Raw genomic sequence first — 25,314 nt, forward strand, 5'->3', positions numbered from 1 at the left:
TCTCTCTACATGTACGTCCTATATTATCAGTACTAGGTTAAATCCTTACCCTTTTGGCATTATTATTCTAAAGCTTCTCCACTGACAAAACATTTGTCACGTACCAGATTTTCAAAAGTAAACTAAGCCTTTTATCTTGAGGGGAACTTCTCCCCAAATCTCTTTTCTAAATCTAGCTTTATATGCAATGTGCGCTTTCAGGAATCAATGAAGATTTGACCTTTGTGGCATTTCTCGTACTAGTACTCTCTCCCCCCCCCCCCTTCAATCAGACAGGATTAGTGAGCTTCCAAAGTGGCTGTGCCTCACCCCTTGTTGCCATTTTGTATTTTCAAAACTAGGGAACTTCTCCCCCAAATCTAGCTTTATCTGCAACCATGCGCGTTCAGGATTCAATGAAGATTGACCCTATCTGTGTAAGCACTGTATACTCAGTACTTTTCTGAGTTCTGTGAACAAAAATCAATGTGGGCATATTACTCGGGTGGGATTCGAACCCACGATCTTTTGCAATTCTAGAGCAGTGTCACTCCAACTAGACTGGAGTGACACTGCTTGGAGAGACACTGCTCTAGAATTGCAAAGGTCGTGGGTTCGAATCCAACCCGATTAATATGCCTGTGATTTTTTGTACAGAACCCGGGAAAGTACTGAGTGTATACGGGTAAATCAACATCCATTCAAGGTTGACCCTTGTGGCATTTTCATATACGGTACGGACATATACAATTTGGACAGAATCTGTGAGCTTCCAAATCACAGCCACCCTGTTGCCATTTTCGTTTCTCCGTTTCCCCCTGAGGCAGTAAACCTCTGAACAAGCCACTTCCTACAGTACAGTTTAAGTCAACACAATACATTATCGGTACCGCGTATCAAACATGACATACAACCATCAATGTGGACAGCGACCTCGCCTTCTCATCCAGTACCCGCTGTACAATTTAATCAAGCGCCCCGACCAATTTTCTGTGATTTAATTTGCAATCAGCCCCCGCTGTAGTTAAAACCCACGGCTGATGACGCCATTCATGATATTAATATCCTCTCCAATTTGCGCAAATTGAAATCCAATTTGGAGTGGGAAAATCAACAATTAGATACCTCTGAAGAAGCTTGATACGGCTGAAGCCATTTGTTCATTTCGATGGAACCTTCAGCCTCTCAGTTTCATAAAGCTAAACAACTTTGCTTAGCTCTGATAAATCTACTGGTCAACTAGTCACTCTACACACCTACCTGGCCCATAATTGAAGCATATTTTCCAATTAGTATTTTCTGAGTTTATAAATTGCTCAAAAAATCTATTTTAAATTTGTCCATATCCCATTGTGTGATAGACATTTTTACCTTTAAAAAAAACCCAAGCCCGTCAGTTTCATAAAGCAAAACAACTTTGCTTAGCTCTGATAAATCTAACTTAGCAGAAGCAGTCAAAATCAAATTTCATACCTAACACACATACCCTGCTCATAACTAAAACTCATTTTCAATTGGTATTTTCTGATGTAATATTTCACATTGGTTGTAAAGAAAATGTGTGATTTCCAATTCGTTGTTTAGATGAACCTTTCAAGTCAGTCAGTTTCCTAACACATACCAACTTTACTTGGCACCGATAAAACTTACTTAGCAGAAACAGTCAAAATGTCATGTAACACACTATGATCCCAGCCCATAATTGAAGCACATTCTCCAATCAGTATTTTCTGATTTAATAATTACATTGGGTGATAATAAAACTGAGTTTGAAATTGTTTCCCGTTGTATGATACTGACAATGCTTTCTGGGTCCTGTGGCGAAACAATATCCATGGGCTACATTTACATGTTCATGTACATGTACTCAGGGGGAATTCATGCCATAATACATCCATTCTAGAGCAGATGCCTCAAAAAGATTCTAGCTGCATATCAATTAACCATGACAACCGATTCGACTAGAAACCAATACAACTTTGCCCTCTCGTTGATGCAAAACTGGCAAGTTTACTTTTCTTCTTGAGACAGATTGTCAAGACAAGACTTTGTGTCATCGTTGACAACATGGAAGTAGTCCCGTTGTCTATCATATTGTTTGGTACTTAAAAGCCCCTTGTTTGTCCATCTGTAACTGTCATATATTTGCTAAGTAGGAATGGGATACATTTGTAGGATCAGGCTGTGAGGATGGGTTGTGCAGACCCCATGTCTCTTAAACCAGTGCTTAATTCACATCAGTTTAAGGGTGAAAACCAACTTATATTCTGTATCCCCGATGCCAAAACATCCCGATGCCAAAATTAACATCTGTAGTAATATATGTATTTAGGAAAGACCAGGAAGAAATGGTTCAGTTTTAGATGTGGGAGGAAAACCCTACGAAGGGAAACATACATAATCAGGGAGGGACTAAAAACTCAGCCCACACGTGAGGCTCCTGTCTGAGCCTGGAGGTAGACATGTCTGAGGAAGGTGGGTTTAGAACTGGGGACCAAAGAGGTGAAATGCTTGGCAAGATACCACTAAGCCATCCTTTATTTTTGCCCTATTTCATAGAGCTGCAGCAATTTCTGCTAAGCAAAAATAAGCAGGATACCAGTCAGAAATGGTACATGTTTTATGCTATTTTCTTTGACTGGTGCCCTAATTCTGTTAAGCATATCTTTGTTGTGCTTAGCTACTATTTGAGCTTAAGCAGCTCTTTGAATTTGGGCCCTGATCTCCAAAATAAATTTACACCTGACGCAAGTCTAGCATGGTCCTCTCTGCTGAAATATAGTATTTGAACTGCCTGTCATGTAGCTACTGGGCAAGTTCTGTGGTTTACTGGCACAGTTGTGACATGAATGGCAAAGGTTGTAGGTTTGAATCCCACCCAAGTAACATTCCTTTGGATTTCTTTTTCTTAACATGTCTTGTGAAAATACTGCATTGCTTATAAATACAGTGCTTTTAAAACCAAATGATGTATTTATGCTCCTGGTTCAAATTTTGTTCTTGCAGGTCCAGGCACAAGTCCGAACAACCAAGCTGAAGTTCGACAAGCTAAAGAACGATGTCTGCCAAAAGATCGATCTCCTCGGAGCCAGCCGGTGCAATCTCTTCTCTCACACTCTAGCAACGTACCAGAACACACTGCTTCACTACTGGGAGAAGACGTCGCGTACGATGTCCGCAGTTCAGGAAGGATTCCGGGGCTACCAGCATTATGAGTTCAACATGCTAAAGGTAGGAGTTTTTAAAAAAGATCCACATTGTCTTTTTTTAACACATTTTTATATTGTTATGCAAGTCGCCAGACACACAAGGCCTGAAGGCCATTTCAAGGTGTGGGCTATAGTTATTTTTTTCAGAGGCCGTTGCCACCTACTCCTAGGGCTGAAACAGTGTTACCCCCTTTACAGTCCATATGGATGTAGGCTCGGGTATCATCAATCCGAAGCCTGGCCGGTAGAGCAGAAAGCACTACCTCCCCAATTTATGCGAAATTATGTGCCAATGTTTTACGTCAATCGCAATGGGAGGCCTTTTTGAAAACGCTGGCAACAACAGACATAATAGTCCTGTTTCGTGGCTCTGAGCTTACGTGCACATGCTCAGTGTTGCGCGCGTAGGTCTCATTACACACACTACTGGTGAGAACTGTGAAAAAAGGTGCGTCCAACAGTCTTCCGATTGAAACTTGTGCACCTTAGGAGTAAGGATGCAATTGGGTTACCTTTCTTGTACTCCTGTCTAGTTATAGCTCCATGGTTTGCCCATTTTGTAGATGTACTTATTTTTGCATCGTTTTAGAACTTAGTGCTAACTCCTCCGCCCATGTACAGTATGTGTGTGAAGTGTAATCCTGTATTGATTTCTTAATACATCCTTGTCAACCTTCACAGCATTTGCAAGATCACAGAGGTGGTCTGGCTAAATGCTAGTTTTAAAACACCTCAGAACAGCTGGCCCAGGTGGCAAGCCATTGAATAAAGTTAAATGGGCCGAGTTCTTTTTTGTCAAAATTTCTTTGAAAGCGAAGTTCTCTTAATCTTGGAAATGGAAAATTAACATTAGTGACGTTTCAAAACAAAAGTGAATATTGCCCTTCTATTAAAATAAAATGTTGTCCCATTTTGACAGATATTTAGGATTTATAACTTTGCATGGTGAAAAAAACAATGGTTCTTTTCAGAACCACCCCAACTCATTAGAGATAGTCATGGTGTTACAGCAAACCTTTCCATATTGAAAGATATTGTTTAAAAAAAAACCTCAAAAATAAAAATAATTTTTGTATTATCATTTTGTTTTGCCATTTTGAGTATTAGCACTATATGTACATCTATACCATAAAAATAAAGCATGGAGAATTCTTTGCCCGATTATTGTATTTGTCTGCTGTGCATGCCCTCTATGGCAGCTGTGGACAATCAAACATTAAGTATGGGTCTGTATGAGATTGTTTAACCAAGGTCCAATTTCATAGAGTTGCTTAAAGGCAGTGGACACTATTGGTAATTACTCAAAATAATTATTAGCATGAAACCTTTCTTGGTGACGAATAATGGGGAGAGGTTGATGGTATAAAACATTGTGAGAAACAGCTCCCTCTCTGAAGTGCCATAGTTTTCGAGAAAGAAGTAATTTTCCACGAATTTGATTTCGAGACTTCAGATTTAGAACTTGAGGTCTCGAAATCAACCATCTAAACGCACACTACTTCGTGTGACTAGGGTGTTTTTTTTTTTCATTATTATCCCGCAAGTTCGATGACCGATTGAGCTCAAATTTTCACAGGTTTGTTATGTCATGCATATGTTGAGATACACCAACTGTGAGGGCTAGTCTTTGGCAATTACTGATAGTGTCCACTGCCTTTAAACTGTACACACATAGTATTCTCCAAGTTCTATTTCTAGGATGTACAAATTGATACAATTGAATATATAGCTTCATTAGTAATTGTATATTTATTTTATAACGGCATGATTTCGCTGGCGCAGTGCTATAAGGTCATTAATGGCAATTTCATATTTGTAATGAACAAAAGAAAGCGTTAAATAAAAATGGTCCTTAAATTTGTGAAAGAAATTAATCAAAATCAACAAATGAATGTTTTTCTTTAAAATTATATCTTGCTTTTTACTAAAAGGTTACTTTGGAGACCACTCTTGACCATTTAACGCCATTTACCAGGAGCTCCAAAACATGCATACTCCACTAATGACCTTATAGTTCTAACCCGACGATTTGTTTGGTTGTTTGTTTGTGTGACCTTGACCTTGACCTCCCATGTCTCGTCCGTGTTTGGTCTTGCGTTTTTTTTTATACAGGAGCTTTCAGAGACGAGTAAGCAACTTGCCAAATTGACGGGCGCAAAGGACATTATTCCTAATTGGGACGAGGAGGAAGAAAATGTAATGTCTAGAAAACATTCTGTTGCTATTTTTAATTTTCGCCATTTTCCATCCTCATCATTGGCTGTTCACTGCATGGTTGTGGGCTCGCTGAAAGGGTGTTTTTTGGAGAAAAGGTTTGGGGCATGTTCAGTCAAAGTAGAGGGGAGACGAAGTAAGATAAGATAAGATAATGGAAAATACGAAGTAATGTTCGCGGTGACACCATGGAACATCTCTAGTGAGTAGAGGTGACTCTGAGATGGGCCAGTTTATTCTGCTAGATGTTTTGGTCAGTGTGCTCTGACCATCCTCTGGAGAACGGTCAGAGCACACTGACTGAAACGTCCAGCAGTACAAACCGGCTCTTCTTAGAGCCACCACTACTCACTTAAAGACACTGGACACTATTGGTAATTGTCAAAGACTAGTCTTCACAGTTGGTGTATCTCAACATATGCATAAAATAACAAACCTGTGAAAATTTGAGCTCAATCGGTCATCAAACTTGCGAGATAATAATGAAAGAAAAAACACCCTTGTCACACGAAGTTGTGTGCGTTTAGATGTTTGATTTCGAGACCTCAAGTTCTAAACTTGAGGTCTCGAATTCAAATTCGTGGAAAATTACTTCTTTCTCGAAAACTACGTCACTTCAGAGGGAGCCGTTTCTTACAATGTTTTATACTATCAACCTCTCCCCATTACTCGTTACCAAGTGAGGTTTTATGCTAATAATTATTTTGAGTAATTACCAGTAGTGTCCACTGCCTTTAAGAGATTCAACATGGTGTCATCGCAAACCTTACTTACTTAAAGGGGAGACCCTCTTCCTGTTGCTGGAGCTGAGAAGGAGCTGAGGGCTCAAATCAACTTCCAAGATCCATACATGTCAAAAAGGAAGCCTAAAGGCCCATGTCACATGAGGCAATTTACAGGCAACTTAGTCTCAGGCAATCTCCATGAAAGAAAAAGAAGACCCTAAATCGCGATTGAAATTTTAAATATTCACAAGGAGGTTCAGGGCTGGATTAATACTGGATGACAGGCCAAAGGCAAATGACTTTGGTGTGGGGGCCAGTAAACTCATGACCCAAGAAGTCTGGCAGTCTTTGTTTTTTTTTATATTGAGTTATCTTACAAAACAGAAATGATACTCAGATATTGACTTTGTCTCAAATTGTTTTTTTGCATACAGTGGTGTTGATTGCCTCTTATTAGTTTCCAGAAAAGAAGGAAATTTTGCAGTTGAAAAAAATATCTTTAAAACGAAAATGATACTCGGATTTTGACTTTGTTGAGTCAAATTGTTCCTTTTGCATAAATGTACATGTACAATAGAGTTGATTGCCCCTTTTTAGTTTCCCGAAGAAGAAAAAAAATGTTTTCATGTGACAAGGTGTTAGAGAAGTTGATGCCGTCTTCTCTTGCACCCCACCACACTTGGTGGATGTTACCTTCGACTGAACGAGCCTCGCCCCTGCTTTCCACTTCTCTGCTGCTCTCTGCTGCTCTCTGCTGCTAACTCATGACGCACACCTCACTATTACCCTGGGAATGGGGTATAAATGGTGAAAGCTAACACATAACTTCTTTGGTGAAATGGATAAATGATCTGTGCTTATTTCCCCCATCTATGGTAAAAGTTACTTTTGGCTGTTTCATCCTAACTTTGGTACTCTAGCCTGCCTGGAACAACATTGAGGTCACTGCCTCTGTTGGTATTGGTCTTGGCCTTGGTGCCCCTTAGAAAGTCTCCCATTGACTTTAAGTTTTTCAATTGGAAGTGTCCTTTGCAAATGAAAATGTCATTAACCTCTCCAAGATGTTGGTACAACAATACAGAATTCTTTATATATAACCAGCAGCCCTGTTAGTCACTGCTCAAGCATCTGCATGCGCAGCCACTGAAGTGACAAATAATCTCTTCATATTTCCTGCATCAAAATTCTGCGAAAAAATCATGGAACAGTGACCCTTTCTTTGCTGTGAGCATTCTTATTTTCACAACCTTTGAAAACACCACACATGATAGAAAATCTATGCACCACTTGGACGTAAGAGTGGTACCAGAACAAAGATAGCGTGAAACAACAACTATCAGATTTCATTGTGACAGGCAAAGCAACAGGTTTACATAAAAAGCTTCAAGGAGCAGTGTTAAATTTAATCGTATTGGTGTACAGATATACGTCTTGAAATTAAACTTCATATTGTTGTGTTCCTTTGTTGTGTTTCTTATGAATCTTCCATTGCATGGTAACAGGGATTTTCTTGTCACTTCAGCCTGTTTCATACTTCCTGCGAAAGCGAATGCAAAGCGAATTTTGACGTCACATAGCTGTTTTCGCAGTGAGTGTTTCGCTGGAGTTGAACACAAGTCACTCAACTGTTATTCGTTGTATCCCATTTGCATTCCCAGGAAGTATGAACCGGGCTTTAGTGTTGGTGGAAGTTAACCACATTACTTTTTTTTAAATAGTCTTGCCCATGCGGTGTAATTTTTAAAAACTTTTTAAAAGCTTCTTGAGTAATTGTTTTCCTTTTGAAAATATCATCGCCACAATGGAACCACAACTTGACAGTGGAGAGACAACAAATGTTCTCATAATTAGTTTCGGGATTTGATGTTATTTTGTGTTAAAACTGAGTAGGCATTAACAGTGATTTGCAGAACCTCGACTGGGTGGTGCCGATGCTTACCTTTTTATTTAGCCAAGTATAAAATGCTTAACAATGATGGCAGCCTATCCATTCCTGTATGCCACACATTTTACAATATGACAAAGTTCTGTATGCCACACATTGTACAATATGACCAAGTTCTGTATGCCACACATTGTACAATATGACAAAGTTCTGTATGCCACACATTGTACAATATGACAAAGTTCTGTATGCCACACATTGTACAATATGACAAAGTTCTGTATGCCACACATTGTACAATATATGACAAAGTTCTGGAATCATGAGTTACACAATAACCCTCAGAAAGGGAGTTTACAAGGTACAATTTCCAGAACCTTTTGTTGCTCTTTGTATGTGTGAAACAAAGCATATCATGGTAGGTGCCTGCTTTAACATGCTACAGACCTGGAATAATACCCATATCACGGAGGCCTTGACCTCAGTTGCCCCTGATTTTGGTCTTGGTGTCCCTTCAAAAATTTCCTATTGACTTTAAGATTTTCCAATGGAAGTGCCCTTTGCAAAATGAAAATGGCCTTGCCCTTTCAACATGTTCAAAGATGAATTAACTCCAGGCCTACACACTGGAAAGTCTGGGTGGAGAAAAACGTCAGCCGTTTGGCTGTCGGCAAAAATTGTATGATAATTCAAAGTAGTTCCAAGCGTTAAAAAACGTCCCCATCAGTCTGTCCCCAAAAATAAATTGTAGGTAAATAGTATACTGTACGTCATCTGGCGTGAAGTGGTTTAAGGAGTGCACTTTGGTGGTCGTCTGATTTATTTGAATGCACTCTTCCGTTTATAAATGAACTATTTGCTATCTTCCTTCTCTCCTGGGGTAATAATACTTACTATGCAAAGAAACCAAATTCTAAAGGTTTCTGCAATGCTTGGCCAGTTAATTGGGAATTAATCACATATTATTTTCCTTCTCCCACCACCCCCAAAGTTTTCCCCCACCGCCAAAGTTTTATCTTCCTAGGGGTTTTTGCTTATCTTCCTTGTGAAGTTTGTTAATTGTCTGATGGGAAAGGAAATGGTCATTTCAACTTTCTTTGTTCTATGCTCACAGCTGTTAAATGCAATCATCCAAAATTTAATTATTTTGATGTGATGTTGATAATTATATTTTGCAGTATTTATGTAGGAACTTTCGGTCTCGGGAAAATTTTTATCGTAAATGTAATTACGTTGACAGCAAAAGGCGTTTGTGATGGCGTAGCAAACATAGCAGATTCTTTTTCATTTTTTTAAATTTACTTCATTAACAATAATTACATTTTATACAGTGCTTGCAAAAAAAAAACACTTTAAGATGAACTTTTTGGATTTATTTTAAGGGAAAGGATCTTCTGGGTGTTGGATCGAGCCAGGTAAAAAAGAAACTGTCATTATTTAAAGACAAAAAATTAATAAAAATGTAATGTTGGTGTAAGTTCTCATCTTTCTGAGAAAGTTTACCCTGAAGATGATAGGGAAGTACATGTAATGTACAGTATTAATAGTTTAATTTCTGACTGGCAACCCCAAACAAAGATATTGCCAAAATAGGGAGACTACCAACATAACGACTACCTAAAATAATTAATAATAATAAGACTTGTAATGCGCACATATCCACCCTGCTGAGTGTTCAAGGCGCAGTAAAACCCCCCCAAAAAAAGAAAAAAAGAAAAACAGACACAACAAAATTAGTCCTGACATAAGATAAGTTTTGAGAAGAGATTTGAATTTTGTGGTACAAAGACAAGATCTAAGATTAAGTGGTAGAGCGTTCCAGATGCATGGCGCAGCTGAAGAAAAAGACCTACATGTAGACAGCTCAGTTTGATAGAATGCCATCACCTTAATCCAGAGGTTGCAGGTACGAATTTAAGTTCTGCGCTATAGTAAACTTTTTGTTGGTTAACCAATAACTAATCGTTGAATTCCCTTACGTTGGATGAAAAGGAGCAATATTTTTATTCAAAATGTTTAGTTTTCCGAGAATGCAGAAAACTTGTTTGTTATATCATCGGATCAACAGGATTCAGAATGCAGAGCAGTAATAAGTCATTTTGATTCATCGAATGATGAATTTAATGCAAATGGTGGCTTTTGCAAATCTTAAAGGTTTTCATTTTTGAAAAGGTTCGTTTGTTTGATCATGTCCTTAACAGTGCCTTGAAGTCTCATTTTCCCAGAACAAGAATGACAGCAAAGCAAGAATGAGTCATTTTGATTTATCGCATGATGACATAAATTCACATGGCGTTTTGCAAACCTTGTTCCTTAAAGATTTTTTTTTTTCCAAACAGGTTCATTTGTTTGATCATATCTGTAGCAATGCCTTGAATCCTCATACTTCACAGAACAAGAAAGACAGCAAAGCAGTAATGAGTCATTTTGATTCATCACATGATGAAGTGAATGCTCACTGTGTTTTTCTTAACCTAGTCTTTTAAATATCTCTGTTTTGAAAAGGTTTGTTTGTTCGATCAAACCAGTAACAGTGCCTCAAATCATCATTTTTCTCAGAACAAGAAAGACAGCAAAAGCAGTAATGAGTCATTTTGATTCATCGGATGATGAAGTAAATGCTCACTGTGTTTTTACTAAACCTAGTCTCTTAAAGATGGCCATTTTCAAAAAGGTTCGTTTGTTTGATCATATCTGTTACAAATCCTTGAATCCTCATTATTCACAGAAGAAAGTCGCTTTCTCTGCTGTCCAGCAAAGCAGTAATGAGTCATTTTGATTCATCGCATGATGATGAACTAAATTTTTACAGATTCTGCTCGGGGAAGAAGAAGACTAACAAAAATGTCAAGTATGAGCCTCTTGCTGGAGGATTGACACAAAGGGGGGGGGGGGGGGTACTAGTCACCACAAATCCCCGACTCTTCTACTCTCAGAGCTGACAAGGGGGGTACCTAGGAGGGATTAATTAGCCCATTACAATCATTCACTGGGTCCGATTTGCATTCCGAGCTATTAACCCCTAAGGAACTTTATAGAAATTTAAAAACATGAAGTCTTCGGCAGACTTGCTTCTCTCTCTTCACAAGTCCATATTTACATTTTGTGCCGTGTTTTGTATGCACGGGGCGGGCGGATATGGACATTTGGAAAACTGGTTGTACGGGGTATCTGGAGGGGGATATTAGTGGATTATTTACTTTCACTTTGGTTTGGCGTTTGGGAAAACAGTAGCGTTATCCAAAAGCATGTCAAGGATCTTGTAGTGCATATGCATACATTTATTGGGTTTTGGATTTGTTTTCAAGGGCCTTTTATTTTTAATTCAAACACAGATTGATAAACATGTAATATTTTCATAATATTTTCATCAATATTAAACTGTTGCATTTGGCTTATAAGTTTTAACTCTTAAAACAGCTTTCGGTAGTTTTACAAAAATGAAGGGTTGAAAAAAAAATGACTTGCTTTTAAATCACAGCAACTTTTTCTTTCATAGTTGTGTCTTTTGGGGCGTAATGAGTAATGGCAATTGTAGCTAAGCACGTTTTTTTTTTCTGTTTAGCAAAATTAAAGTTTGGTGACGATTTCACAATGTGCTACTAAAAAAAGATTGGACCTAATATTTGCATACATTTTACTTGCTAAGCTAAGTGTGATATCACATTGCAAATACCAAAATAGACCAACAGTCCACTGCAACTGTGTAAGAGCACTTTAAAGGAACATTACAGAATTGGTTTTGCTCACAAAACAGTTGCTGGCAGTGTAAGCACTTTAATAAATCCACCATATACATAAACTGACAAACCTGTAGAAGTTTGAGATCGATCGGCCATCTGGGTCACGAGAAAATAGTGAAAGACCACTGGATAACACTTTTTTGCATGACATTGGTGCACTCCAAAAAATGAATAAAAGGCTCACTGAGCAATAAACTCCAATCGCAAAGTTAAATTATTTATTTCTCATCAAATTTGACATTTGAGGCAGAAATATTTCAATGGATGTTTTCTACTATTATCATCATTAGATCGTGTAAGTTTGATGTAAGTCTGTGATCTTCACGATTTTGTTTGCTTACCCGTTCCTTAAAGTTCCTTTTAGTTTTCTGAAATGAGAAACTTTCAAAGAGGTCAGCTCCCTGTCAGGTATTTGATCATCTTTAAACGATACACCTTAATGCAGCGTCACGAGGACGGATCTTGCCACGAATAATTTGACCCGCAGCGACTCACTTTATGTTGTCATTTAAGTTTGAATCCTGAGAATTAAATGGTTTTTATATTAAAATGCTTTTTGGGCATTAATTCAAGATTCCTCTAAGATGTGTTAAATTACAGTGTGGTTGTGAGATGACATGAAACACTTGAGTTATGGGATTCTGACCTGTTTCCACTGCTCGGTTTCAGGTTGCCCTTCCTCATTTCTTCCAGATTTCTGTTTTGTATTCTATCTCCAAAATACCACAAATATATTTTCTTCTTCGGGGATTGGGAAGAGGCCGGGGAGGTTGGGGTTTGGGATTAGTGGCAGACATTCAGCCACAGAAAATATATTGTATTCTTCTCGTTTTCAAGTTTAGGAGAACTTGGGAAAATACACTCGAATGGGATTCGAACCTGTAACCACAAGACTAGTGTAAGTGTGTTTTACATTGTAACAACTGAGCTACACACTGTACCTTCCTGCAGGCAGTCTGTTTATTCTGTCAATCTGCTTTTGTAGAACAATATTCCATACAACCGTTCCCTAACTCCACTCTCCCCTAAAACCTCCCCCTTAGAAATACTTTTTAAAACATAGGTCTCAGACTACACCCCAAAATAATGTAATAGCAAACACATTTCTAGACTTTTGGTGCAGCTGCTTTTGATTTCAAAAAGATCAGGCATGCAACTTTTTCTGGGATCAGCTGATTTCCTCTTTTTTTAATCTCAGTTTTACCATTCAAAATTGAAAAATGCTTCACAAAATCATTGAAATTTTGCTATTTCCTCTCTTTTGGTGAAGTTACAGTTGCATGCCTGCAAGATCTTGTCAGTTACCAGTTTGGCAAACATTCTACCAACCTATGAAACAAAATTATTTATTTACATGCATTTTAAACAGATAAATAACTTTGCAACAAAATAATATGCAAAAATCAACTGAACTAAGAAAGTAGCGAACTTATCAAAACTACTCTGAACTCTACATTTTTGTTTTTATGCCTTTGTAAATGAAGATAAGGTGTAATTTGACGATGTTTATCCAAATGGTGTTTGAAGCTTTGCATGGTGTGGAGAATAAGAGTAACTATAAATATAAATATTAATAGTAAACTTGCGGGTACAACCATGAGTAAAATCTCTTTTGAAGGAGTGGTGGCTCTGAAAAGAGCCGGTTTGGTCTTGACGTTTCGAACAGTGTACTCTGCTCGTCTTACCCATGGTTGTACCTGCGATGTTTATTTAGTACACCATGCTCCCAATAATTGAGACAAATTTGCTGCTTCTGAGTTTAAAAAAAAACTGCTGGAAAACATTCTGTACCTCCTCACAGTCAGTTCTCCTCAAAAGTGCTGTAGTAAGAGCCTGTAAATTTGCTTGAATAATGTGTCACAGTGTTAAAAGCACCACTTACAGTAATTACGGTAGGAAACAGGGTTTATGGTTTCCTGTATTGAAATGAAAATGATGCGGATTCATTGAGTAATGGGAGACTTGGGGTGCTCTCATAATTTTGCTGGGATTTCTCTCAAGTTTGATCGTCCATCTTGTTCATGGACATTGAACCGAGAGACAGATTACTGAAGTCTGTAAGATTAAAGGACTTTAAAGACCCCCCCCCCCTCTTCCTCATCTTCATGTCCGCAAGTAAGCACTGTGATCAAGGCTTTCGGATTGCCCGTCTGACAAATCCAGGAAGCTTGGGGGTCAGGCATTATTTTAAGAGTCATCTACCATTAACGACGACGGGAGAAGTCCCAATTGTTTTGATTTCCCTGTGAAGTGCAGCTCCCTAGTGTCTGAAACTCTAGCTTGTGTTGTTTTTTAATAATTGCCGAGTCCGTTTGAGGACTTGAACCTCAAATAAGCACTTTTGGAGAAGTGTATTTATGGTCATTGAGCGAAGTCATTGAGAGTTATATTTGACAAGTACTGTAATGTCTTCATCAGGTTTTAAAAGGGGGACTGTAAGTTGTTGAAATTCTTGGAATATTTAGTGAGTATACGTGAGGTAATTCTTGTTTGTAGGAGTTGAGCTATTAATTTCAGTTAGCCCATTTTTTATTTTGAACTGAATACGGAGTAGTCTCAAAAACTGCCTTTCCAATATTCTTGTTAAAGCAAAGTTCCTTATAAATGTACCTTTTGTAAAGACTTGAGCTTCGAAAACTCTATAAAACCCATAAACTTGCAGGTGATTGGGCATTTTCAATTGCTGCTCCCCGACTATGGAATTCTCTACCTACCCTTACCAAACAGTATCCCAGCCTTCAAACGTGCTCTCAAAACCCACCTTTTTCCCTCTTCGTAGCTGGTCGTCTTTATCTTTGTTCTGTCTTTTCCCTCTTCTTTCTTTCTCAGCGCCTTGGCAATTTGGCGCTTTATAAATACTGTTATTACTATTATTATTATTATTATTATTATTATTATTATTATTATTATTATTATTATTATTATTTATATTATTATTATTGTTATTGTTGTTGTTGTTGTTGTTGTTGTTGTTGTTGTTGTTGTTGTTGTTGTTATTGTTATTGTTATTGTTATAGTTTTGTTTTGTTTTGTTATTGTTATTGTTATTGTTATTGCTATTGCTATTGTTACTGTTACTGTTATTATTATTGTTATTGTTATTGTTATTGTTATTGTTATTGTTATTGTTATTGTTATTGTTATTGTTATTGTTATTGTTATTGTTATTGTTATTGTTATTGTTATTGTTATTGTTATTGTTATTGTTATTGTTATTAGAAAATTGAAATAGCATGCCTTTCTCTCTACATTCTAAGACTAGAATATAAGCACTAAAGGCAGGGCCTGATATTTCACGGAGGCAATAAAGGCAATTGCCTCCATGCCCCCTGGTCAATGCCCTCATGCCCTTTAAATGCTCTAGAAGAAATTTACAGTTTCTTTATAGGGTGCCCTTAACCTGGAGAAAATGCCTAGGTGCCCTTGCCCTTTCAAAAACGAAGCAATGGATTACCTGTTTTTACAAACATTCCCCCAAAAATATTCCCTACCTTCCTTCCCTTAAAAATCAGCAGCTACAAGATTTTCCACCTGCTAAGCGGGAAGATTGAAGTGTCCAGTGGTGATTCTGACAACTGTGACATTACCCGGATGTATGTGTTAGTTCATGACAAACTTGGTTTTACATGTTTGTCTCCAGGGAAGTAGTTTTAAAAAAAGGGTTTTGCCTAAAGGAAAGGGATTTTAACAGTTTTGTTGTGACATTTTAAATGAGGAGACAGGAATAACTGTAGTCTGCTCAGTTTGAATGAAACCAAGTTGTTTGTTGTAATACTTGAAAGACATGAACAGATCCCAATATGGGACGGATTTTGAGGGTTAGTGGGAGGGAGAGGAACTGGTATGGGGACGTAATGAAGCAGTCAATATTGTAATGCATTGTTCTTAGTCTTTCTAATTGATAAGAAGCAAGAATTTACTACTCTTTTAGGATCCGCTGTTCCTTCATGATTTGTTCAACACCAGGGCCCACTTTTGAAGAGATGCCTGAGCAAAAAACAGTAGCTAAGCGACCCTTACCAGAAAATACACACTTACAATTTTTGACTGGTGTCTTGCTCATTTCTGCTAAGTCAAAAATTGTTCAGCAATATTTTCTTCTTAAGCAGTGCCCAATCTCATAGAGCTGCTTTGCTTAGCACAAAAAAACTGCTTAGCATGAAATGTCTTCCTTGGTCAAAACAGGATAACAAACCCAAATTTAATTCGTTGCATATTGCCTTGTTACTGGTATCCAGCTGTTGTTTGCTTATCCTGAAAATCACGTGAAACTTTGGTTAGTAATCTTTTTTTTATCAAGGCAAGAATTTCATGCTAAGCAAATTTTTGTGCTTAGCAGCTCTATGGAGTTGAGCCCTGATCTCACCACTTACCAAAGAATTATACACTTACAGCCGCCCTTCTGGGGTAAGCCGAGCCAAGACATAGGGCTCTGTTAACCAATTGAATGTTATTTTGAGAGGTTTTTAAACATGTTATTCAGCAGTTTTGGAAAAATAAGATTTTTATTTTATTTAATAATTTCCTGTTCTAGAAAGTTGTTCTGGTACTCTGTTCATCTCATCTGGCAGGTTTCACTAACACATGAACCATAAACATTCTCAACCATTTACAATAACTGTTAAAGAATCATAACATATGTAACTCTCAGTAAGTCAGCATATTTTCAATTTTAGAAAGCTTACAATTTTGTTTCCACTGTTAAGCCGAAAACCATGTGGGGCAGATTCTGTCCTTGCATTTATAACAACTAAGTAATTTATCTGTGCGAATTTATTTGCTTTTTGTGTTTGTTGTAGGACTTGACAGCGACTAGTAAACGTCTTGCAGAGACGACTAAAGGTGATAAATCAACGAATGGGAGGACGGAGAGAGGCGAGAAACAAGATGAAGATGAGGATGAGGAAGATGAGGATGAGGATTCACGACAAAGGTAAAGATGCTTCAGGATTTTAGGCACTGGACACTTTTGGTAATTGTCAAAGACCAGTATTCTCTCTTGATGTATCCCAACATATGCATAATGTAACAAATCTGTGAAAAATTCAGCAATGAGGTCATCGAAATTGCAAAAAAAATAATGAATGTAATAAAAAAAACTTGTTGCAAGAATGTGTGTGCTTTAAGATGCCTGAGAAAGGCTTCAGGCCTGAAGTCTTTCTCAGATTCAAATATTTTAGTGAGGAATTACCTCTTTCTCAAATACTACTGGGGCATAGAACTGCCCCAGACCGCTCATGTTCCCACTTATACAAACTGGGTTAATAGAAGCATTGAAGGATACAAGGTGTCATGACCGGGAAGCGAACCCACACTCTAATTCAGTCATCAAAACTGAGTCTAAGAAGGATTGGACACTTTGCAGGGTGGGAGTAAAATTAGATGAGGTTTGTGTTAATCTCTTTTGAGTATAATGGTTCTGAATAATAATAATAATGATAGTCTGTTTTTATAAAGCGCTTTATACACCATGTCTCAAAGCGCTTCCACACTATTTACCCTGTTCATTGGGCCTTAAATCATTCCTTAAACCATCTCAGCTCCCTGGGGAGTATACAGCCTGTGCCGCCAAATTTGCAGGGCACTAAGCTAATCAATCACAAGAACCATCTCTGCCCTCATAGGTACCCATTTACCCCTGGGTGGAGAGAAGCAATTATAGTTATTAAGTGTCTTGCTCAAAGACACAAGTGTCACAACCGGGATTGGAACCCACACTCTGCTGAACAGAAACACCAGAGCTTGTGTTTGGTGCTCTTATCCGCTTGGCCACGACACCCTTAAAAAAAGAACCGGTGATTGGCAACTCAACGTCTCGATCAGTATGCTTTGATCATCTTCAGGAGAAAACTGAGTCTGATGCACTAAACCGTTCGTCCGTGACGAGCCAAAAGATTTAGTACAGCATTGATAATGTTGACGTGACTGCTGAGGCTCGTATGTTTACTCTCAGGGTGTCATGGCCGAGTGGTTTGAAGCATCAAATTCAAGTTTTGGTGGTTAAGTCATGGAGTGGGAGATTGAATCCTGGTCACTGTTTCCTTGAGCAAGCTGCTTTACTATAATTGCTTCTCTTCACCCTGGGGTATAAATGGGTACCTGCGAGGGTAGAGGTTGATATTGTGTATGCATAAGCAACTGGAGCGCCACAGCAGCTCAGGGCTGTATACTCCCAAGGGAGCTAAGAAAGATTAAAGGGATGTTATCCGCCAAATGACCAGGGGTGGATGTCACACAGAGTCAAAACTACTCCTATCTTTAAGTTTGGACAAGTTACTCCTCCTAACTTAGGACTAACCTTAAGTTTTTAATAACTCCCAAAAAGTCCTAGGACTAGTCCTAAGTTAGGACTATCTTTGTAAAAAATCGGCCCCAGGGCACTTATGTAAAGTGCATTGAGACGTTATTGTGAAATGCATTTCATAAAAATAAGTTATTATATTATTAGTCATTTGTTACTCCCTTTGTTGAACAAAGGTATAGGAGTAGGTCTCATAATACTGCATGTTAAAGCGCCTTGAGCGTCACTGAGTGACGGATATGTGCGATATAAGAAGCCACTATTATTATTATTATTATTACCAAATCTCGTGGGGTTTTCTTTCAGATTAATCTCATTTGGAGATGACGGGAACCTAGACCTCGATGAGCGACAAGAACCAGACGAATTCGAGAGAGTCTTTGGCACCCTCGAGATCCCAAAAACCGACAACTTGGGAGACCTTGGGGGCACCTTACACCAGCAGCAGGGGATGGGAGGGGAAGGGGGTACAGCGGAGAGGAGAGAGTACGGGAGAGGGGACAAGACGGAGAGCGCATTCATCAGCTTGATGGGTGGACTGGGAGACGGAACCGCACCGAAGGATCAGACACAACAGGGGAACAATAGCAATGCAAAAGGTAAACCAGAATTTCCAAATTATGTAAATATTCATCGCTGAATATGTTTACTTGTTACCTGTTTGTCTTTTCACCTTGTTTGTAGTGTGTCTGTCTAGGCTGTCTTCTACAAGCTGTGGCTTAATCTAACAGCCTCATACTCTCTTTAGTTTGGTTTACATACATAGGTTAACTATTTTCCCTCCATTCTCTGTGCTTATTGTTTTGCTTGTCTGTGTAATTTTTGTTTATTATGTTATAACTTGAGAAGAGTGGTATGAAATCAATGTTGAGTTGACTCCAATTGAACTGAATTGAAAAGGTACTTTAAAGGCAGTGGACACTATTGGTAATTACTCAAAATAATTATTAGCACAAAACCTTCCTTGGTAACGAGTAATGGGGAGAGGTTGATGGTATAAAACATTGTGAGAATCGGCTTCCTCTGAAGTTCCATAGTTTTCGAGAAAGAAGTAATTTTCCACGAATTTGATTTCAAGACCTCAAGTTTAGAACTTGAGGTCACGAAATCAACCATCTAAACGCACACAACTTCGTGTGACAAGGGTCTTTTTCCTTTCATTATTATCTCGCAAGTTCGACGATGAATTGAGCTCAAATTGTCACAGGTTTGTAATTTTATGCATATGTTGAGATAACTGTGAAGGCTAGTCTTTGACAATTACCAATAGTGTCCACTGCCTTTAATGCATCTCTTTTGTTTGAACAATTCATGAATTTGTGAATGCCTCTTTTCAAACCTTGCCCCTATATTTTGGTAAAGTTGTTAAGCAGAAAATGGTGCTCAGCAAATTTGAACTGCTTTAAAAGTTAGTAGGGAATCTGTCACAAACATAATACATTACATAGTATTTGGCAACCTGTTTCTGCTAGACACCAATGCAATTCATAGAAACGGTAAGACGGACCTGATCGTACCAAACTGCCTCTCAAGTTGTAATACTTTTTTGGGCAGTGTCTTCCTGGCAGTTGAAACTTTTCTCATTTAAAGAAAATGAATGCATATCCCCTCCTCGCTTCCAAGTAAAAGGTTTGCGTATGACTTGGCATTATTTGAAAAGTGATACCTATAATCCGATACCCTGTGATACTTCAAATGATTTGCAGACCGACGTTTCTGAAGTGTGTTTTCCCGTGGCTAAAATAGGGATGGGCAGGGGTGATCATTCCCAACAAGATAATCTTGCTATTAAACTTTCCTTCATGTGTAATGGATATCATTCCCCTCCCCCGACTTCCCCCAGGTCAACGATCCTACTTCTTCTTTTTAGAATAAACCAAATTGAAAAAGAAAAAAAAACATTCCATGGCAAACTTTTAAAGTCTGTTGTGACTGACACCTCTTCCTTTTTTTTTTATACAGGTAAAATAGAGTAACTTGTTTGGTAACCTGTATCCCTGTCAGATTGTTAGATATTTGTTGCTCTTTGCTACCTATGCTTTTGATATACCCAACTTGAGATGCGTTTGAAGTACATATTGTGCGACTGAGTTTGCTTAGTATCTGAAACGTGTAATGTATTATCTAATATGTTACATATGTAAATGTCTTTCATATTGACATTGTGTTTGAATGATTGTGCCTAATATCTAGAAATGTTATGTTATCTAACATTTAATATTAGATACATCAGTGCCTTCATTACCGACACCATTTTTCCCCGTTTATGTGTAATAAACAACAATTTATTTCAATATGTCATGTCTTTCCACCAAAAGAAAACCATCGCTTAAAGGGAGGGTATTCCTTTGGTTTTTGGAACCATCGTATCGTTTTTATTTGTATAAATGTAGATTTATACAATAAAAATAACCTGTGAAAATGTAATTTCGAAGGTGATAGCGTTTTTTGAGATACCGCAACAAAAATTCAGCGGTTTTGTTATTGGAATACACATTCTTGGAAATATTTAATACAGATTCTAAATGTTTTTTGAATCCCTCTCTCTCTCTCTGAAACCACATTCATTTGAAGAAAATCATTTCACAACGTTTTATACATTATTAAAGCTGTACTGCTACTTACCTAGTATGTTTTTAGAGTAACTTATTCTTGAAATTATTACCGAAATGTTTATCGCCCCCTTAATAATGTTTTTTTTTTTTAAATGTCATCTATGTTCGATATTTAGGTGCCTTTAAAAAATTGTATATGTCATATCTATTTTCAACTATTGTAATGACTCTGTAATTCAACCTAAGGGTCATAAAGTTTGTAAATTTTAACAAAAATCAAAATTCCTTCAATAATGAAAATGTTTTCTTTTCCGTTTTGAAGATGATCTAGATCTTCTATCAGAGGACCCTCCTCCCTCTCCCAAACAACTTGCCGAGATGGCCCTCCTCAATGAAATCATGAACACACCGAGTGGACTGCCAACTGAAGAGTCCACCCAGTCAGCCTACAAGTCGGAGTACTTTGACTTTGAGGAGTTGATGCTGGGGGGCGACGGTCAGAACGGTCAGGGTCTGGTGGCAGGTGGCTTCTTGCCCTCTGACCTCTTAAGCGGGATGGGGACGATGCAGGCCCCAGAAGGTGAATTTTTATTTTTTTTATTTTTTTTTAATAAACCAGAGATGTTTCTCCTAGATAAAAATCTATTTCAGAATATGTTTGATTATGCTTCAAATACCAACATTTTACATTTTTGTTATGACAGGACTTCTTTCTCCACTTCCCTCCGCCACTCAAGCCCCCCAAGCCCCCCTTGCCCAGGGTCTGCCTGCCAGTGCCCCGCCTAAAGACAACGCCACGCCTGCCGCCGCACAGGAGCCCTCCAATAAGCAAGACTCCAGCAAGTCCCAAGCCTTCAAGAAGGGCGCCAAGGCAGATATGTCGGCCTGGTTCAACCTCTTCGCCGATCTTGACCCACTAGCGAATCCTGATGAAGTCGGCAAGAAAGAAGGAGAGCAGTCGGAAGAATTGAGGAATTGCTGAGAGGTGGAGGGGGTAGTAGCTTTCTTATTTCTTATAACATCAGCAGGTTTCCAACAGGGTTACCTTGTGTATCAGTACTGTCGGCGATTTCACCAAACTCTTCCTAACTTAGGATTTATCTTAGGACTTGGGGCGAGTTAAATTCCGTAACCATAGACGTTAGGACGCGTTGAAGCCATCCTAAGTTAGGACGGGTTACTCGTCCTAACTCGAGACAGGATTAATCCTAGCGTTTCGTGAAATCAGCTGCAGGCTAATTCTACCATCACTTCAGGCACTCTGTAGTTCCAAGGCACTGCATGTTTTAAAATCAGGAGAGGAACACAAAACCAAGATACCTGGACCGATTTGTTCCAATTAACAAGAAATTTACCCCGACAACTTCGATGGGTAATGACTAAATTAGAATTGACTCTAGAGTTAAGAACGATGGGTTGTTGGATAACTCATCAAGTTAGCTGTTTTTCTCCCCGCCCCCATCCCAAAGTAGTCTTGTGCAATTTGAAAATAATCTCCTGTTACAAATTTCTTCAAAACCGTGTCCGAGTTCGGTTGCTATATGCGGATAGATTCGTCCTTGGGCAATTTCACAAAGACAGTTTGAACTTAGGACTAGTCCTAGGACTTTTTAAGTATTATTAAAAACTTAAGGCTAGTCTTTAGGGAGTTAGGACGAGTAACTCGTCTTAACTCGAGATAAGACTTGTCCTAACTCTTTGTGAAATCCACCAAGGTGTTCCATTTTTGTTTTGCTTTGTTTTTTTGCCTGGCTGATCTGGTTGCCATTATGCAATACCCAAGGTATTGTTGGGGGAATAACGAAGGGAAGACTGGGACAAGTCTTTGTTTAGTGAAGGACATAGGGAGTATATTTTGAGTGTACAGAATATTTTGTCAGTTTTTACTACATCTTAGATGTTTTAGATCTATTGCTGTTGAAGCCCTCCATATAATGTAGTACTATCCTTTGTGTAGTTGTCCAACAGAGAGCATGTAGCTATTTTACATTGGTATGGCATGCCTGGTGTTCCAAAAATGTAACTTTTTTGATGAAACGAAATCTGCTTATTTTGTGTTTCGTACTTCTTCAAAACTCCTTAGAACTTGTTTTTAGTTATATCAAATGTGTTTTTGATGTCTTGAGTATTTCTTAACCTTAGGCTCTCGTTTATAGATGTGTTTCTGCTCAATTTTACATTGAGTTGGTATTTTTTGCGGAGAACCAATACACAACGCCAAATTAAATATTAATAATAATTAGTGTGACGTTAGTAATATCTTTGTATCCAGAAGAAAATGTTTCTCTAACTTTGAACACCTTGAAACTCAATTCTCCATCCCTCTTATCCCACTATTTAATACCTGTGGTCTGAACCTTCCTCCCTCTACTTTTGAAAGCTTGTTTTTTGTTTGTTTTACTCCTTCCGCTTGTGAAACCTTCCTATTTCTCCTGTATTGAAATTGGGGCTTAAATTACCATGTTTAATATCCCTACTTCATGATTCATCATCCAATATTAGTTGAGTTCTTGACATGAATGTTCCGTCTATTACTTAGGTTTCTGCGTCTCGAGATGTTAATGTTTGCAATGTCACCCCCATGTGACTTGGCTGGTCTCTTCGAGAAAGGTGATATGTGTGCACGAAATCTTCAAATCCCCAGAAGCTCCTGCCAGTTTCCTCTCTTGATAAACAAAAACTATAGTAAATAAAAGACAGAACATGTTTGCCAATGTTTCCATCATTTACATACTTCTGCTTCTGTTCACACATGGCTCAATTGGTACATATACAGGGTCTTTTCAACTGGACTGTTTTTCATTCTTTTGAAAATTGTAGCATTTACCAAGGCAATTTTCCTAATATTTGAATGAACATGTGTCAAATAAGACACTGGTCGGGACCAGGGAGAAGAAGGAGTAATTACTATCTGATGGTTACTTTGTTTTGTCTTGTTCGTTTGCTTGGAATGTTTTCATAGTTTTTGTCTGAATGTATTTTGGGAGAGGTGTGGCCAGACAATTTTCCGAAACGTTGCAAGGATTTCCTTTAAGCCATTCCTCATCTTAAACACGATACAATAAATCAATTAGATAGCCAGGAAGTTGGCTTATATTTGTCTTGCGTAGAGAGGTGAAACCATTTCTTATATAGGAATACGTCTAAGTTTCACACAAAGGTCCCACCTCTTAGCTTGTATTCACATCCAGGTATGTTCCTCTCTGGTATAGGGAACATCAGCGTAGATTTAGGGTACCACAAGTTCATTTGCCAGTACCGTGTTCCCTTAAGTCCAGGTTGGCATCGGGCCGGCACCACGGCGCTCGTCTCAGCTTTCTCCTTAAATATCATGATTCTTAAAGTATTCATGCGCTTGGTGACATTTTAGGGAACGGTTTACATGAGTTTCAGAAGGACACAAGAGACTTGTTGAAGATTGGGTTCTATTGGAATATAAAAAGGTTAATTTCATTTTGGTCTGCAAAAAGCCATAGAGTCGTGTCGAGTTATATGAAACTTGGGAATATTTTTCTGGATTTTTTTTTAAAACTAAAAGGGCAAACTGAGAGTAGAAAATTCGGGTCAGCGTGAACACCATACTCGGCTCGGGGGAGCTGGTTGGAAAGAGGTTTCAGCACAACTTCATTTAAAGTTGAATAATTATTTACATTTGGCCATTCGAAATTATTCCATATCGAGTACGTTTAGATAAGGAACAAATACCAACATATTAATTGTGGTTTTTACCCATGTACACCGATGTGTGTAGTACTGTATACTCAGTACTTTCCCGAGTCCTGTAAAAAAAAAAATCCACAGGCATTCTACTCGGGTGGGATTCGAACCCACGACCTTTGCAATTCTAGAGCAGTGTCTACCAACTAGACCACCGAGATTGCCCGGTAGCAACATGTTTCCATCTGCAAAGAATTTTAAGGAAATATACATATTGCAATCACAAGAAACTTTCAAAGTTAAGCATTTCGAAATGATTCCAAATAAAGCAAATTTAGAAAATAAACAAATACCAACACGTTAACATGTGCCAACTCTTTCAAGCAAACATACAATTGTTTTAACCGCAAGAAAAAGAACACTTTTTGCGGACATTTCTGTACTAGTCAAATTACACGTGACGTTAATATACCATTTTGTTGTCGAAACTTTCAATTGAAATAGAGCTAAGTGACAGATGTATGAAAGAATCCATTTGTTTTTTTCGAAGTGACCAAAACGGTGACTGGATTTCAAAAATAGCCAGGCTCCTCTCTGTATCCTCAAACTTTGAAGTTAATTGCTCCCGATGCATACAGGGAATTAGACCAAATTGAACGGTTCTATCTTTAAAACATCGAAACCAAACGCCCCGTATCGCGGTTCGCGTTACATTCACACTCGTGGGATAGCAACTTGTATTTACCGGTACTCGCAGGGGAAATAACAAGCGGGGGAAAAAACACAATCGGTCATGACCGTGCGTCACATTACACGACATCAAACCTGCAGAAAAAGAGTCCTTTCATTTTGTCTCGTGAGAGTGGCCTGGTCGCTATTTTTTTTCCCCCCAAACGACATTGCAGTGATTTGGTAAAAGAGCAGGCCAATTTCATTATGACGTAATTTTGACGGAAAGAGCCAATTTTGACGGAAAGGGAAAACAAAATATTGCATGGTCGTTTTGGAAAAGAAAGATTCGCGGCCCGGTCGCAGTTTTTTTCTGT

The 25,314-nt window shown here is 38.3% G+C and overlaps 1 protein-coding gene across 3 annotated transcripts in view; it reads left to right on the forward strand.

The window, feature by feature from the left end:
* The window catches only part of LOC117291219 (islet cell autoantigen 1-like), a 39,408-nt gene extending 17,655 nt beyond the window's left edge, over positions 1-21,753 (forward strand). Inside the window, exons 7-12 of one of the 3 annotated variants that reach the window (XM_033772818.1) lie at positions 2,986-3,210; positions 5,301-5,384; positions 16,555-16,688; positions 18,363-18,655; positions 20,934-21,191; positions 21,316-21,753. In XM_033772818.1, the coding sequence (XP_033628709.1) occupies positions 2,986-3,210; positions 5,301-5,384; positions 16,555-16,688; positions 18,363-18,655; positions 20,934-21,191; positions 21,316-21,593 (1,272 nt within the window). In that variant the 3' untranslated portion in view covers positions 21,594-21,753. The remainder of the gene's footprint in view (positions 1-2,985; positions 3,211-5,300; positions 5,385-16,554; positions 16,689-18,362; positions 18,656-20,933; positions 21,192-21,315) is intronic. The other 2 variants (XM_033772819.1, XM_033772820.1) reach the window with 2 other exon arrangements.
* The last annotated feature ends 3,561 nt before the right edge of the window (positions 21,754-25,314 follow it).

Source organism: Asterias rubens, chromosome 6, assembly GCF_902459465.1.
Source record: "Asterias rubens chromosome 6, eAstRub1.3, whole genome shotgun sequence".
Classification (NCBI taxonomy): domain Eukaryota; kingdom Metazoa; phylum Echinodermata; class Asteroidea; order Forcipulatida; family Asteriidae; genus Asterias; species Asterias rubens.